Consider the following 20,450-nt stretch of genomic DNA (forward strand, 5'->3'; position numbering starts at 1 on the left):
AAAACTTCTTATTAAGTAAGTAAGGTGAATAATTATTAGAAAACTGTGGCTCTGTTCTTATTACATGCCTTCCCCACTATCAAAACTACATGATGGAGGGTTCCTGTTCCTCCCCTGAGGGATTTGTTATTCTGTCCTAGATGAAGCTGTATGCAGTAACCCTGAGTGCCCAGTTGAAGCAAAACCCTTTCTTCTCCACACAGATACCATTAAACACTTATCTAATTGAACAGCATTTGATTGGTTTCTTGTCAATTACAGGAAGTATATGTGGGTGGGGAAGCTGAGCTCTAGGCAGCTCTAACCTGCCCTGCGCCTAGAAGAAGGACTTTGTTTCGGATATTTCTAAATATATTTTGTAACTGAACCTGGTGCCTTTGTTCTTTCGGGGAAAAAACAAGTTGCCTACAACAAGCCCTGGGGAAGAGAAGCAAGGGAGACTTAGCCACTGGCAGAACAAAGTGAGTATACTTAATCTAAGGAATTCTATGGATAGCTCAGGCATGCTGATAAGGTTTTTCTGCCAAATGATAACTGTGGGTGTGAGGATGAGCCCAAGGCAGGGTTTATTGTACTAGCTTTTGAGGATGTGATCCAAAAAAAGAGGAAGGAAAAGAATTCAGTCAGGTTAGACACTTTGATTTCAGCCTTGTCAAAGCCTGATCAGGGACCCCAGCCATGCCAGACTTCTGACCTTCACAGACATGAGCTAATAAGTGAATTCTTTTTGAAGCTGCTAAATTTGTAATTCCTAATACAAAGTGCTATCCTTTAAGAAAAATTATAAAGACTTTTCAGCTAGAGGTGCTAAATTCTTGAGTATTTCTAAGGATGTACCATCTTGTCTTCAAATGTATTTGTTATGCTACCTTTATGGAATTCTATGAATTATCACCTTTACCTAAGGTTTATTTAAAAGTTGCTTCCTGGTATGTTATTATAATTCACTTTAATTTTTTCTCTTCATTTCCTACATGAAACAAGCATTCTGAATTCAAATGAATGCACAGTGGAATAAGCAAAATAAATTTAACTTACTTTGTGTCTCAAAAGAAAGAAAGAAAGAAAGAAAGAAAGAAAGAGAGAGAGAAACAGAGAAACAGAGAAAGAAAGAGGAAAGAAAGAAACTTTAAAAACAAAACCAGAATTCACAAGTGACCTAGAACATAGAGCAGCATGAAACCCCCAGTGAATATAATCAGTTCTGGAAATGGGCTTCCTTGAAGGATAAAGATCTCTATTTAATGAATATTTATATGACTGGGAATTTGTTTCCATGCTCCCAGCCTCAGTTTCCCTTTTCAGAAATTAAGAGAATTAGACACACTGTCCTCCAGGAGACTCTCCAGCACCGCAATGTTGAAGTACCACTTTGTGCAAAGTACCCTGCTAAGCACAATGGGGGATACTAAAGTGAAAAGGACACAGCCCTGCCCTCCGTAGTTCTTAGCCACTTTGGGGCTTATTTTTCTCACCTGGAAAACTGGCCAGGTGAGAGGAATCTAGGAGATGTATTTGTAAAGCAGTAACTGCATACGTGCCTTCTAACTGCTACCAATAAACTCATGGGGGGTTTAGATGCTCAAAGGAGTTAATGAAAACACAAGTCCTGTTTCAATGGAAACATTAGTGCACATGTGAGGGTTGACTCTACTGCATTTACACCTTAACAGCATGAATCTGATGACTTCAGCAGGGCCCACGGCCAATTCTGTTTTTGTGATAGCATCCCACCACGGGTATCCTGTGATCTCCGGAGGCATGTCTCAGGTGCCCCTGTATCGACTCAACCAATCCCAAGTCCACCAAATTCCTGGAAACCAACCTGGTTTGGAGCCGCCTGTGTCTATGCAACCTGCCCAGAGATCCTTAAAAGAGGGCAAAGTTTTAGGGGTAAGTGAGATTTCACACTGTGTGCATGGGCCACATGGCTGGAGTCAGGGGTGGGAGGAGGTTTGGAAATATAGAAACTCCAAAGTCAGCAAGTGGGGATGCAGCTGACCCAGCCTTGCCAAACTCAGGTCTATTAAAAGCTCAGCTCTACAGCATCACCAGGGCCTCTGTGTAGGGCCTTGTATTATCTATCTTGGGCATTTTAGTAAGGAGAAAGAAAAGCAACAAAGAAGCAGTAAATTGGAATGTTGGTCCTGTTGCCAGAATCCATGTTGACCCATGTGGCCTCTGGAAGAAGGTGGGTCCAGAGAGCCAAAAGGTAGATTCTAAATCAAATGTGCTGGGTGGGACAAGGGAAAGCCCATTTCATTGCTTGGGTGAATGAAGACACGCTTGGATTTTCTTTGTTGTTAATCCTCACCTGAGGATATTTCTCCATTGATTTTTTAGAGAGAAGGAAAGAGAGAAAGAAAGAGAGAAACATCAATGTGAGAGAAACACATTGATTTGTTGCCTCCTGAATGCGCCCAGATCAGGGCCTGGTCCTGGGCTGGGGAGGAGCCTGCAACCAAGCTACGTGCCCTTGACCAGAATGGAACCTGGGACCCTTTGGTCCACAGGCCAATGCTCTATCCACTGAGCCATACCAGCTAGGGCAAGACATGCATGAATTCTGATTCAGGCTGCCTGAGTTCAAATCCTAGCTTCACCCCCATATACAACTCATAGTAATGTCAATGGATACAACCTGTATGGAGGGCTTTCTGTGTCTGCCAAATTTTAAAGTACACAATAATTAAATTTCTGAGACTTGTCCTTCAGAGATGCCTGTACACATAAGAAATATGACATGTATGAGGTTATTTATTGCAGCTAAGTTTGTTGTAGTGAAACTGGCACAAACGACCCTCAGGGTCTTTTGCCTGCTGCTGTGAAGCCAAATACAGGACATCATTGCTGAATGAAGGAAGGAAAGTGATTTATTTAGGTGCTGACTACCTGAGAAGATGGCAGGCTCATGCCTTAGCAACCATCTTAAAGTCTCAGGATAGACAAAAGGCTGTTATAGAGGGATTATGGAAAGAAGGGCATTAAGGCATTCTGATGACATTAGTTTCACATTTGAGTTCTCATGTGCATTTGATGATCTTTTTCATGTCTGTCAGCACCTGTTTTTTTTTCTCTCTCTCTTGCTGTGGGCTTTATTTAGGGGAACAGGATATTGCAGCCTGGCCAGCCATCGGCATGTATTACACATTTATGGTAGAGGCTAGTGAAAAGGGGAACTGGGACTGCTTCTGCCTATAACATGCTTAAATATGAAATTATTAATATTTTAGACTGTAAGTTTTATTAGTATATTCTTACTTTTAATCTTTGATTAATCAATTAGATGTGAGGTTTTTACCCTGTTACAATAGGAAAAGAATGGAAACAACCAAAGTATTCATCAATATAATACCAGTTAAATCTATATATTATATGTCTAAAGAATGAAATGTAATTGCGCTATACAAAGGAAGCTCTTTGCCCTGGCTTGTGTGACTCAGTTGTTTGACCATCATACCATGTATTCAGAGGTTGCCAGCTCTATTCCCAGCCAGGGCACATGCCCACTGGCAGACGCCATCCCCAGTAGGCGTTGTGCAGGAAGCAGCCAATCAATGTTTCTTTTTCATCAATGTTTCTCTCTCTCTCCCTCTTCCTTCCTCACTCAAATCAATGATAACATATTTTTAAATATAAAATATCTTTTTTAGATAAAAATAAAACTCCTTGGCTTTAATTATATGGACATACCTCCAAGTTATATCATTATTAAGAAAAATGATTGGGGGCAGACATTTTGTATAATTTGCTACCATTTGTGAAAATTTAATGAAATAATATACAGTATTTGTATTCTCTGTCATGTTTGTGCTATGTATACATATACAAATACATAATATATATATATATATATATGTATATATATATACACACACACACACACACACACAAATATATATATGTGTGTGTTTATGTATCATTTGGGCAAGAATATATATGTTTCCTAAAGCTGCCATGAAGTACTACCAATGGGGTGGCTTAGAACACAAGGAATTTAATGTCTCAGTTCAGAAGTTTGTAATTAGGGTATCCATGGGGCCATGCTCCCTCTAAAGGTTCTAGGGGTGGATCTGTTCCAGGCCAGTCTCCTAGCTTCCGGTAGGTCCTTGGCTGGTGGCAGCATAACTCCCATTTGGCATTCTCCTGTGTGCGCATGTTTCTCTTCACATGGCATTCCTTTAAAAAGATAGCAGTCATATTGGGACCACCCTATTATAGTATACCTCATATTACCTAACTACATCTACAGCAACCCTATTTGCAAATGAGATCCCATTCTGAGGCACTGGAGGTTTGAACTTCAAAATATTAATTTGAGCCCTGGTCAGAGTTGCTCAGTTGTTAGAATGACAGCCTGTGCACCAAAAGGTCACAGGTTTGATTACTAGTCAAGGGCACATACCTGGGTTGCAGGTTCAATACCCAGTCCCAGTCTGGTCATGTGTGGGAGCCAGCCAATTGATGTGTCTCTCACACATCAGTATTTCAGTGTCTCTCTCTCTCTCTCTCTCTCTTTCTCTCCCTGTCTCTCTCACTCTCTCTGCCACTCTCTCTCCCACAGTCCCTTCCGCTTTCTTTAAAAATCAATGCAAAAAATATCCTCATGTAAAGATTAACATATATATATATATATATATATATATATATACCATGTCCCAGTGCATGGATTTATGCACATTAAAGAAAATTAATTAGAAGGTGGCTGGTGAGGCGGGACTGGGCAAGAAGGGCTGGACACACCCTGGGGCCCACCTCCCGTGGTCCCTTCCCGGCTGGCCTCACCTGGGGCGGCGCTGTGGCTCGAAGGGCATCTGTGGAGTGAGCAGGATCCCTCCGGCAGGTGGGATCCCCCAGCCTGGCCTGTGGGGATTGGGCCGAAACTGGCTCTCCGATATCCACCAAGGCAGTGGTTCTCAACCTTCTGGCCCTTTAAATAGAGTTCCTCATGTTGTGACCCAACCATAAAATTATTTTCGTTGCTACTTCATAACTGTAATGTTGCTACTGTTATGAATGGTAATATAAATATCTGATATGCAGGATGGTCTTAGGCAACCCCTGTGAAAGGGTCGTTCGACCACCAAAGGGGTAGCGACCCACAGGTTGAGAACCAATGCCCTAAGGGGTTCCAGGTTGCGAGAAGGTGGTTTTCAGGTGACGCACCCCGGAATCAGGCTCCCTCCTCTATGGTTCCAGGGTGCATCACCCGAGAACTGCAGCTGCCAAGTCTCCACAGCTGGGCAGCTCCTGTGTTGAGCATCTGCCCTCTGGGGGTCAGTGAGCGTCATAGCTACCTGTTGGATGGTCAGACAGTTGCTTAGCCTTTTATATATATAGGTTAATTTGATGAGGAAGAGAAGACCCAATCAAATCTAAAGCAATATTCCAAATAAATAAAAGATGAGCAGAAAGAGTTATCTCCAAAATGATGTTCATTGCAGTGTTGTTTATAATATGGAAACATATTATACCTGCCCAATATATCTGGGAAATCCTTAAAAAAACATATATTCAGAGAATACTTAATACCTTGGGGACATATTCATCATGAAATATTAAGTTAAATATGCAGAGTCATTTTGTATTATCAGTGTATATATTTGAAAAAATAATCGAAGGCTATACATCAAAATATAAATATTTGTTTTCTTTGAGTGGGGTGAAATTATGGGAAGTATTGTTTCAATTGTACATTTTAAATAGGACTTTATTGACCAATAGAACAAAATATTTATTAAAATTAAAAGGAAGCACAAGGGAACAGGGTTAAGATCCAGCCTGAGAAACAAAGGTGTCAGCTTCTGGCTCCCCTGACAGGCCATCCAGATCCTGATCGGCCTGATACACATTGGCCTGGGCTTCATCCTGGGGACCATCCTGCCTGGGGGCTACACAGCTATCTCATTCTATGGAGGCTTTCCCTTCTGGGGAGGCATCTTGGTAAGTAATGTAAGTTGCCCTGCAAGTGAGTTCCAGAAAGTGCCAACATACTCAGTTCTACCTTAGCAAGTGGTATATTTGCTGCAGAAAATTTCCAGCCAATAGAGTACATGGGCAGCTTTCTAATTAGCCCACCTCAATAGAGCATGTGGGCTGTGAAACCAGCTCAGGACTTGTTCACCAAGAATATTAGTCCTCTTGGGAAGCCACAGACTGGGTGGCTAAACAATAGACATTTATTATCTCATAGTTCTGGATGCTGGAAGTCCAAGATCAAGGTGTGGGAAGGGTTGTTTCTCCCGAGGCCTTTATCCTTGGCATGTAGATGGTCATCTTCCTCCTTGTGTCTTCACCTGGTTTACCCTTTGTGTGTGTCTGTGTCCTCATATCTCATCAAGAACATCAGTCATATTGGATTAGGGCCCACCCATATAACCTCATTTAACTTTAATCACTTCTTTAAAGGCACTATCTTCAAATTTAGATCCTCTTCAACTTATGATGGAGTTACATTTCAATAACCCATTGTAAAATTGAAAATATCCTGAGTCTTCCCTAGCTGGTTTGGCTCAGTGGATAGAGTGTCGGCCTACTGACTGAAAGGTCTCGGGTTTGATTCTGGTCAAGGGCATGTGCCTGGGTTGAGGGCTCGATTCCCAAGGTGGGGCACACAGGAGGCAGCCAATCAATGATTCTCTCTCATCATTGATGTTTCTGTCTCTCTCTACCTCTCCTTTCCTCTCTATAATCAGTAAAAAAAAATATTTTTTAAGAAAAGTGCATTAAATACTACACTACAAAGAATGGGTGGTTTACCATCATGATCTCATGGCTGACAGGGAGCTCAGGCTGGCTGCTTCTGTCCAGCATCACCAGAGAGTATCTTACCACATACTGCTCACCTCAATCCAAAGTACAGTTTGTATTGAATGCATGTGGCTTTCACACCAATGTAAAGTCAAAAAAATCAGAAGCCCAACTATAGTGAGTCTGGAAACAACTGTACAGCCACATTTGGAGGTCCGAGGAGTTTGGACTTCAAAAGATGCATTATGAGGAGATAAAATTCAGGTAGTAACAAGTGACAGCCCTGCAAGGTGCCATTGCCCCAGAGTGGGAAGCTTTCTAATTAGCCCACCTCAGAGGTAAGGAAACCTTTTCCTAGTTCATCAGCCCAGTGCACACATGTTGTTTAAATCAGGCCCACAGCTGGAGCTCCAGGAGAAGAACATTTCCACCAGGGGTTAAGAGTGGCTGTCCAGTCACAGAACAGTCATGAAGCAGTAGGGACTCAATCTGGGGTTCACTGATGGGCTCAGAGTCCGCCTTTTTGCAAAATATTTGTTATATTAGATGTTTTTGTTTGCTTGTTTTTTCTGGAAAAGCCCACCATTTTTATCACATTCTCAGGGTGACCTAGAACCCCTTAAAAGGTTAAGAACAACAGGTCCTTTCTCTTCTCCAATATATTGCCTTCATGATTCTTTTCCATTTTCCTTAGTGTCTTCCCTACTATACACACACACACACACACACACACACACACACACACACGCAATCCAATCCCTTTCTCACCAACCATCTCCTTTTCTCCCTGCTATAACAGTTTTTCTCTCAACTCACATATCTATAACCCAAGGCAACTTTTCTCACAAATGGCAAAACTACAGAGTAACCTGGACATCAGCCAAGTCACCATATACCATGAGATTTAAATAAAATAGCCTATAGTTGTCCACCACCCTCACACACACACACAGCATCTGCAAAATGGTAGGATTTAGATTCTTGGGAGTATTTTTGTCTGAGCACCTGCTCTCTCTTGATCCCATTTGTGTCTCATCTTCTGAGGCTTAGGTACTCTCACTGCTTTGCACAGACCCAAATTTGGAACTCAGCCAACCACAGACACCTGTGTGTATACCAGACTGCTGTGGAGTTGGGGAAATGGAGAAGACTAACACCACAGCCACAAAACAGTTCCTACTGAGTATTAGATTCTCTTAAGGCCTTTCAAAGGCCTTAGTGGCCATCTCCCCTTCCACCAGGCTGCTCAGGTCTCATCAGCCCTCATGACACCATCCTCCCTTTTTCCTGCAGGACATTTAGGCTCTTTGTTGCCTTTTCACTCCAGGACTATCTATTTCCTAAAGATCATATGGACCTCCTTGAAACCAAAGGCCCTGTCCTTAGGTACCTCAAAAGGACCAGCAGTTTACATAGGGCTGAGTAAAGCATTTATTAAGCCATACCTGATGCCCTCGCTGACCCTCACTAACAGCAGGGAATCCCATTAGCCACTATGCTTGCAGAACACCAATGTTGAAATAAATGCACTCAATCTACCTGTTACACTCATAGTTGTTCCGCACCGTAGAGATGCAACATTCTTCTGAGTAACTAAAAGGTACTCACCAAATTGTAGATGGGCAAGGACTGACCTTGGGCTTGTATCTCAAAGCAGTGAAAATGCAAGAACCCCTTCCTTCTTCCCTCCAGAGCCCCCGTGCCTGAGTATTGGTATTCACAATGAAAACTTACTCTAGCCACCTGTACCTTCTAAGACGAATGCCTTTTTTCTTTTGGGAGGCCAACAAGATATGCATGTGGGAAAATAAAAGGCAATAAAAGAAGTAATTGTATTGAGTATCTACTATGTACAGCAAGCATATCAAACTCAAAGTCTAACACAGGCCAAATAAACAAGGTTTAAGTTCATGTGGGTCGCAAAAAAACAAAAGCTTCAATTTTCATAGAAATGTAGGTTTATTTCAATAGAGGCATGCTGAATACAAAGGGCTGAAATAAATGAGTAATAATTAACATAAAATAATAGAACATTTTAATAAAAATTAATATTTTTTCTTAAACATTAACTTACCAGAAACTGAATAACTACACAAATTAATAAATGTAATGCAAATAAACCTATTTTCTTGTTCTCCAAAAGTGAAGTATTTCCTGTTGTGCACACCAAACAAATCAGTCCAAGACTAATGACATGGCAATTGGCTGCTAAAATATTCGCTGCTAGTATTAGTGGAGAGAAATGGTCAGCCTGCGCATAAGGCAAGTAAGGGGAATGAATGCAACACGATTATGGTAATCAGTCATTATCGAACATTGTACTTTGTTATTGATAATTATGTATAACAGGATATTATAAAAATTAAGTGACAAAATTTTTATTAAAATGATTCTTACATACCATTATATTGGCTGGGCTGCAAAAATATTTGTTGTGGGCCTAATGCAGCCCGCAGGCCATGAGTTTGACATGCTTGATGTACCGGATCTACTATGTACAGGATCTAAATGTTAGATGCAAGTGACAAATTATCCTAATGTATAAAGAACCAGGGTCTGTCATGACCTAAACGTCGGGATGGACAACCGAACACCAGGCTAGGGTCCTGGCTGGCGTGGTGGGAGTCAGTCCTGGGTCCTGGTGGCCTGTGGCATGGCGGTGGGAGGGAGCTGTGGGAATGGAGCCATGCTGTCATCGGACTGGCCTCTGGGTCCCTCCTGCTGCCTGTAGGCTTTGGGGAACCAGAGCCATGCTGCAATCTGGGAATCTTGGTCCCTCCCCACCCCGGCCCGCAGGCCCTGGAAATAAGAGCCATGCTGTGATGGGACTGGACCCTACCTGAGGGGTCCCAGATTGTGAGAGCGTGCAGGCTGGGCTGAGAGATCCCCCCGAGTGCACGAATTTTCATGCACCCGGCCTCTAGTCTCATGATAATAACACTTAGGAAGATATATAGTTTTTCCCATTTTTTGAAGAGGAAATATATACTAAGAAAAATTAATAACTTACCCAAGATCACATGAGTTTCAAGTTAGAGTTTAAAACCAGGTATACTGGATTCTAAAAGACATATTATCCCAATTCACTGCCCTGTCTAGTGATGCAAAATAGCTCTTCCTCCCTTCTTTCCTTCCTTTTTTCCTTCCTTCCTTCCTTCCTTTCTTCCTACTTTCCTTCCTTCCTTCCTTCCTTCCTTCCTTCCTTCCTTCCTTTATTAATTAATTAATTTATTTTCCACAAGTTGAGTGGGAGGTCCCAGTAGAGGATCCTAGCATGTATGAGAGAATATGTGTGAGACCAAAAGCATGGAAGCCTGGAGGTGGGGCCCTGACCTCTGACCACTTTCTAAACTCCCTCTCTTCTGTGCCAGTTCATCATTTCAGGATCCCTCTCAGTGGCATCAGAACAGCAACCAAGATCTTCTTGCCTGGTAAGTCATATCCTGAGACAGGCTCTCTGAACCATGGACTCTTAGGAGAGCCACACAGCAGGGGAAAGAAGCTCACACACAATGTCTCCTTCATCCTTGCACCTGCTTATAACCAGACACAGGGCACTGACATGTATGCTCATTCATACTCACTTACAAGACCACATGAACCTGGACAGAATCACAAATGGGAAAGAGTCCAGAAGATTCTGTGGAAGGAAGGGCAGCTTCAGGGTGTGGAGAGACAGAGAGAATAACTTTCCTAAGAGGATCTTACAAGAGGAGGCAAAAAAGCTACCTGGGGTGCAGGGCTCCCCTCCAGCAGAGCAGGCATTGACTGTCTTCAACACACGGAGCCCAGTGCCAACATTTCTACAGGGAAGCCAGGGGAGGCTCAGGCAAAGGAATCCTTCCAAACAAGTTCTGTGAATTAACATGGGCAAGGCTTTGTGGTCCTCAAGCACTGGACCAAGTAAGTACCTTTGTTTCTCTTATGAGCAGGTTATGTGGCTCAAGGAGCCCCAAACTGAACCAGTCCCAAACCAGATGAGATCTATTTTAAAATCTCCACAGGGAAGATCAATTCTGGGCATGTCTCTCTGCACATGGGCCAGAATCATGGAGCATCAGAACCTGTCACATCCTAAAACAGTTGAGCTAAATCTTCAGGCCATTTCCTGTGAGATAAATGAGTCAAGTGTTTCCTAAACATTATTCATGGGATACTTATCCCAAGAGATACTTCATGAAGATGGTTAGATAAACTTGGGAGGGATTTCTATTTAGTAGTCTCCTCGCTAGGTGATCCTTAATCCTTTTTAAAGACTCTGAGAAGTCCTGCACAAAAGACCTATTTAACTTTGTTCAACCCAGGTGTTTTCAAAGTTAATTTTCCATCAAATCGATTTTGCACAATATATCTCTTTACTTGCCTCACATCTAGGGTTCTATGAATTCACATTATGAAGCACTTGTTGAGTCTCTGCTCATCTCAGCTGCAATTGTTTTCCTCTCTCATACTGTCCCTCTGTGTCTTCTTCAGCTGAAAGGTAGCATGGGCCTGAGTATCACCAGTGCAATCTGCTCTGTGTTTGGAATCATGCTCTTCATTGCAGATATGGTTTTCAACTCCCTAAATGTCCACAGCAGCTCCCATCCTTACAGTGACATAGTAAGTATACCTCTTGGCCAATGCTCCTTTGGGCTTCACCTGAGCTATCTTTAGGAAATCATTGGAAAACCCCACCAAGCTTCTTCACCAAACACCAAAGAAAACAGAGGTGTTCTCAGAATCACAACAGTTTCAAGTCCCTTACCTGTAGCTTCATTGCTGTTACTCTAAGCATGTGACTTTTCTTAGTATCACTTTCCATGTTTATAAAATATTACCTACCTTTTGATATTGTTCAGAAAATTAGATGAAGTTATACAGATAATGCACTGGTACCCACCAACCTGTACATTTACTCACGTGCTCACCTTCCTGCCCATCTTCATGGACAAAGAGGTCATCAAAGGTGTTCGGAAAAGGAGCAGATAGTGAACATTTAGGTTTTGCAGGCCATCTGGTCTCTATTGCAAGTACTCAACCCATCATGAAAGCAACCATAGAAATGTATAAATGAATGCGCCATCCCATACCAGTGCTATAAAGTAGAAATGTAACGTAATCCTCGAATGTGACTTTACATTTTCTAGTCTCTGTATTAGAAAGTGAAAAAATAACAGGTGAAATTAATCTTAATAATACATTTATTTGACCCAATAAATCCAAAATGTCATTTTAATATGTACTAAAAACTATCAATTCAATATTTTGTGTTTTGGGGGCCACATCTTTGAAATCCAGTGTGCATTTTACATTTACAATACATCTCAAGTCCTCGGGAGCCACTTGGCTACTAGATGGGAAATTGCAGCTATAGATGAGTCTTCATGTAAAACCAATGTCTCTGCACAGCAGCCCTGTCCTCTCTGTCCATCCAAGGTTATTACTCCATGTGTTTCTCTCTTCTCCCTGATCCCCACTTCCCTTCTACATCATTGTGTGCTGTTTGCTACAGCTTTTCCATCAGCATCTGAATACACTTTTGTTTTCTTTCATCCTAAAAAACAAACCAACCTTCTCTCAGTTACTTTAGCTATCATCCCATTTCTCTTTCCCTCTCTGCAGTAAAGTCCTTAAAACAATTATCTACCTCACAGTCTCCAATTCTCTCCTCTCATAATCTCTTAAACCCACTATAGGCATACTTTCAGCCTCACTTCTCCAAAAGCCTCCTCTGCTCAAAGTCCCCAATCATTCTTCCTCTTTGGTGGACTTCCCAGTGGCTTCCAGGCCCTGATGCTGTTGTTCCTGCACCCATACTGGTTGCTCTCTTCTCTGTCCCTTTTGCTGGTTCTTATTCTTTCCCCAATTTCTCACGCTCAGTCCTCAATCTTCTTCTGTTTCTCTCTCTACTCCCTGCCTTGGCAGTGTCATCCAGTCTGGTGACTTGAAACACTTTCTCTATGACAATGACTTCAAATGCATAGGTTCCCGTAAAACATCTCTCACAAACTTCAGTCTCTTATCCACTCACCATCTTGAAATTAACCTATCCAAAGCTAATCTCCAGATTTTACTTCCCAAACCTTCTCTCAGGTTGCCTTTTCCAGGTTGATGGACAAAAACCTGGTGGAATCATTGACCCAATCTCTGTTTCCTATATCTCCCAGGAAACTCTTCAGGGGATCCTGCTGGTTTCACCTTTCAGCATCCAGAATCCAGTCATTTTCACCAGTTTCTCATCATCAAACTGGCTAGAGCCACCACCACCTGACTTCTAATCTCAGTTCTGCCAATTTCTGATAGGAACTCTTCCATTCTGGCCACCCCCACACTTTTGGCCTCACTCCAGAAGAAGGAGGGCTGGACTTCAACACAGCTTAGCAAAAGATGACCCAAGGGACAGGGTGCTCTAAGATCTCAACAAGCATTAATAATACTCTCCAAATAATAACTAAGCTGCTTGAGGAACCCTTCTTCCTCGTGGGAGGGTATTTTTTATTTTATTTTTCAATTACCGTTGATATACAATACTATATTAGTTTCAAGTACACAGCATAAGGATTAGACAGATATAACTTATGAGGTGACTACATACTCTATACTGTACTTTAATTTACCTCCCTGTGACTATTTTTATAACTCCCTATTTGTACTTATTAATAACCTTCACCATTTTCACCCATCCCCCCCCAGCCCTCCTCCTATTAGAAGCTTTCTTTATAAAACTGTTTTTGTTTAAAAAACAGATTTGAAAAGGACCAGCATCATTTGTAAAGGCTCCTCCTCCCCATGCTTCTGTGATTCCTTGACTAAAGCATCACCATCCTGCCCTTCCCTTTGCCTAGACACCAACCCCACATCATTGAATCTTCTACTGAGAATGAATCTGTGTCTCCTCCTGCCCTATTTTGGCTCTTTTATAGCTCTTACTAAGTCTGATTTAAATTATGACTACCTCCATCTGTATCTGTCTCCCTCACCAGATTGTGCCTCTAGGGATGCTTTCTCAGTCTTTCGTAGCAAACAGATGTTTAATAAGTGCTTGATAAATTGAGAGGGAAGAGAAGGAAAGTGCTAAGGAGGGGTCTCTCCATGAGGGAGGATTCTCTGAGCAGGCAGCTATCACCAATGCCATTGTAAAAATCATAATTGACAAACATTTGTTTGGTGCCTACTGTGTGCCATACACTTTCACTTTCATATATATTTTTTTAATATATATTTTATTGATTTTTTCACAGAGAGGAAGGGAGAGGGATAGAGAGTTAGAAACATTGATGAGAGAGAAACATCAATCAGCTGCCTCCTGCACACTCCCCACTGGAGATGTGCCCGCAACCAAGGTACATGCCCTTGACCGGAATTGAACCTGGGACCCCTTGGTCCGCAGGCCGATGCTCTATCCACTGAACCAAACCAGTTAGGGCTCACTTTCATATTTATTCTCTCCTGTAGTTGGAATCCAAATGGTTATTGAGGTCATTCATCTCTTTTCCTTTCTTGATTAAGGTGGATTCTACCTAAACTCACCCCTGATACAGTGGGAGATCCCATTTTCCTGAGCATTGTTGGAGAACAGCAAAGGAAGGGCTTAGATGTCTCCTGGTGCTCACCTGAAATTGACTACTGCTGAATTAGTTCCATTTAAGGATCCTTTTACTGACTGTTTACCCAAGTTAAAGACAGTCCCAATTGCTTCTCTCCTCAAAATGCCACAGTCACAAGCCAGGAAGATTGTTTTAGTAACTGACTTTCTCTAAACGTTTGGAGGAATGGTGGAGGTAACTACTGATGCCTGGAGGTTAGACATCCCTGCTTTGTAATGTGTTAATTTCTCATAAGATACCTTTCTTTGCAGATTCCACTTTCCCTTCATGTTTCTAAGTCCTGTCTTTCTCCTCTATTCATCTTTCTTTGCTCTTTCTGAGGACTGCCCATATTCCCAAATTTCTATTCACTTCCTACCCGGAACAGTTTCACGCTTTTACTACTTACTCCAGACCCCATCCTTAGTTCTTGTGCCCTGTACCTGAAACAAATCATTAACGCGTTTCCCTAAACAATGATTATTCTTTTCCTTAGAACAACACAGGTAGTAAGTGTTAAAATAACTCTTTTACAAACACACTTGACCCTCACAAAACCTGGTGAGATCATTTCTCCATGAGGGTGAGAGGAGGTTAGAGGTCTTCCTTAAAGCCCTAACCATGGTCCATTGCAGAGCCATGCTTTGAGCCAGACCTCACACTCCCGGGCAGCCCTCATGATGTCCGTGTTCCTCCTGGTTTCAGGCCTCTGGAGTAGCTACTTCTGCCATGCTGTTCCTCTTTATCCTCCTGGAGTTCTGCATTGCCTGCATGTCTGCCCACTTTGGCTGCAAACTGGTCCGCTATTCACATAACACGGTGAGTTTTTAGGATCCTCAGTGGGTGGAAAGATGCCCCAAAGAGTATGAGAACTAATGAGGTCGTCTGGCTACCCCTTCCCACGCAGGTGCACAGGGAATCCCAGAATGTCTAAAGGCCTTTGTGCATACATAGTTTGCACTAATGCACCTCCTGTGCCTGTCTTTTTCAGGGTACTGTGGTCTTCCAAACTGTCTACGTGACAAACCCAGTGGCTAATGCAGAACCAGTGAACTCACCACCGTCTTATTCCAGTGAGGTCCAGGACTCCAAATAAGCCAAAGGTTCTAGAAGCGTCGTTCCCTGGAACCAAAATAGAACTCCCTTTCTGGGCTTCTGAAACTCACCTTCTTCCTTCCCTGACAAACTAAGGAATGTGTCTCTCCAGCTGTTGGCACCTTGGACTTCATTCACTTCAGCTTGGTTAATCATGCTGTTCCTCCATTTAAAAGGAGACAGGACTTTAAAGTGGATTTGAGCAAAGAGGTCCTCCCTAGGACATCCACCTGTGGGAAGTCCAGTGCACATATTCATGTGCTTACCTGTGTGAGCTTATGAGCTAGTGAAACAAATGTCTAGACAACCCCAGCTTCATTCTCCCAATCATTCACTCACTGAATAAAAGTGCACTGAGCATTTGATATGTTCACAACTCTATTCATGGCAGGAAGAGGGTGAACATGGAACATGCAAAGTCTTTGACTTCAAGGAACTTCGGCTTCACAAGAGAAGAATATGCAAGCAGTTTTCTTTAACATTAAAGGCAGAATGTGGGGATAGTACAGAGAGATCAGAGAGGGAAATGATTTATTCTGGCAGTGAAGGGGGAAGCAGAAAACAAGCCTGGTTGAGGAGGCAGCATTTGTTGGAACATTAAAGGAGGTAGTGTGGTTTTTATATTGTTGTTTTTTAGTGCAATAACAAACCACAATTTTGAGAAGAACTTTGGAGAGAGTCATCCACTAAAATTATTAGGTTTTTTTTATATGCTGTTAGCACCAGTGCAATGTTACTCAAGAATAAACATTGTCTTAAGATATCTTCCAAAGTTATGAGGCTATTGTATCTTCATTAAATAAAGGATAGTGACTCACTTAAAGAGAAATGGTTATATCTTTAACTTCTAAATTTGCACACTTTCATTTACATATTGTTATCCATGATGGCCAACTGGCTCCCTAAATGTTATGTGCAAATAATAGAAATAATCTCTCAATTCCAGGTGCCATCATATTTTCCTTTGCTACATAGCATGGCAATGACTTGTTATTTTATTACTAAATACAAACTTATTTTACTAAAAAGTATTTTTAGTCTCTGACTTTACCTAAGAAGTTTCCTCTAAATAGCTTGCTGTTCATAGCTCTGTCTTTTTCTGCACCTACATCTTTTCTGATTAGAGAGCCGTAGGCTGCCCATCATCTAGTCAGGAATGGCTGAGGTTCCAAGGCCTCCAGTGCATTTTCTAGAACTTAACAGGCCTTAGGAAATGACAGTCAACAAAAATGACAGATGGAGCAAGTAATAAGCTGATTTAGACCAGCCCTCCACCTATCTGTTTTGTAAGCTGAGCCCAATATTAGTACACTGAGCTCCCCATAAGGGGTTGGCTTATTTGGACCATTCATGGAAGGCTGGATTGTCAGAGTAAGTCTGGCCCTTCTCCTATTGTTGCCTCTCACTGCCCCATCCAATTTGACATCTTCTCTCTCCACAGATCTCCAATCCTCCATGTTGATCTTACACCCTTTTCTTAGAGCCTCCTTCCTGACTTACTGACCTCTGAGTTAACATAGACACTCCAGATGTGTCTTACCTCCTACATGTGCATCATCTCAGAGAAAGCATCTTCTAACACCTGGTGCTTCTCCAGAGAGGGATACCTCCCACCTGCGCTGCTGAAATCACCATGGAGCTAGTTGGAAAAGGGCCCCTTTCTTATCCTACTACCTACTCTATTAGTTCTGTGTACTAGGCCCTTATCCCCAAAGGCTCCTTCATCAACTTGAGGTGATAGCTCACTGCCTCCACCCAGTAGGCAATAAAATTGTGTGCTTGTTCTGCATCATCCCACAAGTCATTACTCTGCACACCTCCCTTTACTCCAATTCTCTTTAAAACAATGACACATAAGAGCTAGAAGAGACCTTGGAGTTCTCTGGATAAATGCAAACCCCGAGGTAGAGCGGGCAGAAATATTCCCAGTGTTATCAAGCCAGCTAGGAGCACAGGCAAGACGAAAACTCCAGGAGGCCAGTCCAGGGCTCCTTGAAGAAGCAGAGACGTGGTGGGAAAAGCAATGTGATTAAGGTCAGAAGACAGGTTTTTGTTTTGTTTTGTTTTGTGTTTTTTTCACCTTAGCAAACACTACTCTCAATCTTACTTTCTCCAACACCTTCATTCCTCATTCCAAAGACAATGTCATCAATGCCCCCCCATGTTGCCAAGCTCAATGGTTCTTTTTCTTTCCTTATCTTTCTTGACCTCTGAAGGATTTGACCCAACAATCCACTCTTAATTTGATTCTGCTCCAGTGTCTCCACATGCCCTCCTCATTCTTCTACAATAGCTCCTCTTTCTCCTCTTGTGCCTCAAGCTTTGCTCCCCAATATGGCACTTCCCTTGGTCCTCTTCTAATTTTATGTACTCATTTCTGGGGACTTGAGATTTAAATCTCACAATCTTACTTGAGTAAGATTGTGGGATTCAAATGTGCTAATCAGTGCACGAAAATACTGCAAAGTATTTATACCACTATCCAACTAGGCCTTGGTTCCCAGGACCCATCATCAACCAATTGGGATTTCTTATGAAAGAGGTTGTCCTATTCCTGCCTCATATGCTGCCACTCTTATTCACCAGTAGGAAGTCCTAGCCAAAGCAATCAGACAAGAAGAAAAAATAAAAGGTATTCAAATTGGATTAGAAGGAGTAAAACTGTCCTTACTTGAGATAACATAGTACTCTATTAGAGAACCCTAAGGAATCCAACAAAAAACTACTAGAACTGATAAATGAATTCAGTAAAGTAGCAGGATATAAAATAAATATACAGAAATCAGTTGTATTTTTATACACCAATAGTGAACTGACAGAAAGGGAAATGAAGAAAACATTCCCATTCATAATTGATTAAAAAAGAATAAAAACCTAGAAATAAATTTAACCAAGGATGTAAAAGTTCTCTACTCAAAATATTATAAGACACCAAAGAAATAAATTGAAGATCCAAATAAGTGGAAACACATATCATGTTCATGGATTGAAAGAATTAACATCATTAAAATGTCCATACTACCCAAAGCAATCTATAAATTCAATGCAATTCCTATAAAGACACCAATGTCTCACTGTACTAGAGGCTGGAAGTCCTAAATGAAGATACTGATGGGGTCATGCTCCCTCTAAAACCTATAGGAGAAGAAGCCTTCCTTTTGTCTTCCTAGCTTCTGTAAAGTTGCCCGCAATTTTTGGCATTTCTTGGCTAGTAGTTGTATCACTCCAGTCCTCCATCTTCATGTGATGTTTTTCCTACATGTCTCTACTCCATCTTCCCACTGTATATGTCCCTCTCTGTATCTAAATTTCCCCTTTATTAGGACACCAGTCACATTAGAATAAGGCCCACCTGTTGATCTAATTTTACCTCTGTAAAGACTCCATGTCCAAATAAGGTCATATTCTGAGGTACTAGGGAATAGGACTCTAATATATCGTTTTTAGGGGACCCAATTCTACCCATAATAGCACTCCGCAGAAAGCTCACAAGTGATTTTTTTGAACTTAGAATGTTGGGCATATCTTCTGCTTTCAAAGGTGGACTCTCGTCACCAATTCTTAGGAAATAGGAAACAGTGCATCAGGCCTCCTATAGCATCATGCTACAGATATAATGATCAGAGTTAATAAGGGATAAATAATAATAATTTATTAAGGGATTACCATAAGCTAAGCGCTGTTCTAAGTCCTTTAAATGTAATATTGTCATTTAATCCTTGCATCTACTCTGTGGGCTCAGGACTATTACTTCTGTTTTGTAGGTGAAATAAAAGCACAGGGAGAGCAATAATCTTGCTATTGCTACATTGGCATTATGCCTGCTTCCAAAGTCAGGGTATTTCCTTCTTTCAGATGGATCCCCTTCACTCAGGCCAATCTCCTCTCACTTGAAATAAAGTGGGCATTCACCTTGACCGTCCTGCGTTCCTCCAACTGACTGTATTTATCCATGTCAACTCAGAATAGCTTTGAAATAAAAGAGTCAATGTGTGGTCAAATTGCACTCTTTATTGAAGAAGTAGGAAAAAGGAGTACCAGAAAGGACTTCATTAGAATGCATTTCTCATGAGGTAGCTTGAAAAAAATTACAATTCTTCACTAATTCACAATTAATCTTTTGTTCTTGAATGGAGTCACACTGGTTCTTTGTAAATTATGAAGTGGTGGAGGTGTGGCATTCCGACAGTGAGAAACCTGGAGTGAGGTAAGTGATAGAAAATTGATCATTATTATACTCTAAAATAAGAGCCTTGACCTGAGCTTTTGAATCAAAACAAGATAAAGTAACAGCAACAAACAAACAAATAAACAAACATGTAAACTTAGAATGTGACCAGTTAAAACCATAATGAAAAGATCGCACCTACTCTGTCCTGGGGGAATCAAAGGCCCATCAAATCTATAGCCCATCAGAAACCAGCGGTTTTGATAGATTACAATAACCATATTAAATTAAAATATTGCTCTACATAAAATGACTTTACATTTTGCTGGACTCTAGTGAGTCCAAAATTCCTCTTGGGTTCTCTAACTTCATGTTCTAGGTCAGAAGGAGAAATATCTGAACAAACCATTGGAGTGGAGAGCTACCTGGCTCACATTTAAGATTTTGGGGTGTCATTGCAGAAGGTATTCTAATGGAAACAGTGTCATTTTCTTTTCCTGAGTAAAACTCTTGTGTTTTTTCTTTTCGTGTTTTGTTTTTAAGTTCATAGCTGAGCGTTAGCACAGACACACACACACAAAAAAACCTGAATGTGCATAGACATTTTGAAGAATTTTATAATTGAGTGAAATACAGATCAGTATTTAAACCTAAGCTCAATAGTTATTGCTATATGTATAGCAATATAGGGATTAGAAATAAAGGAGATGCAGTTTATGAAACTAATTTTAATGAAACTAAGACCTATGTTATCTAGCAACATCGAGGAAGGGAGAGAGATAGAGAGTTAGAAACATCGACCAGCTGCCTCCTGCACATCTCCCACTGGGGATGTGCCCGCAACCCAGGTACATGCCCTTTACCGGAAT

The 20,450-nt window shown here is 41.5% G+C and overlaps 1 protein-coding gene across 1 annotated transcript; it reads left to right on the forward strand.

Moving 5' to 3' along the window:
- Positions 1–374: 374 nt before the first annotated feature.
- LOC102428903 (membrane-spanning 4-domains subfamily A member 8-like) lies at positions 375–15,778 on the forward strand. The gene is made up of 7 exons (XM_006091642.3): positions 375–461; positions 1,674–1,893; positions 5,821–5,943; positions 10,122–10,181; positions 11,224–11,352; positions 15,024–15,137; positions 15,310–15,778. The coding sequence occupies exons 2-7, from the start codon at positions 1,675–1,677 to the stop codon at positions 15,412–15,414; spliced, it is 750 nt and encodes a 249-aa protein (XP_006091704.1). The 5' UTR covers positions 375–461; position 1,674; the 3' UTR covers positions 15,415–15,778.
- Positions 15,779–20,450: the final 4,672 nt, after the last annotated feature.

Source organism: Myotis lucifugus, unplaced genomic scaffold, assembly GCF_000147115.1.
Source record: "Myotis lucifugus unplaced genomic scaffold, Myoluc2.0 scaffold_92, whole genome shotgun sequence".
In the NCBI taxonomy this organism is placed as follows: Eukaryota; Metazoa; Chordata; class Mammalia; order Chiroptera; family Vespertilionidae; genus Myotis; species Myotis lucifugus.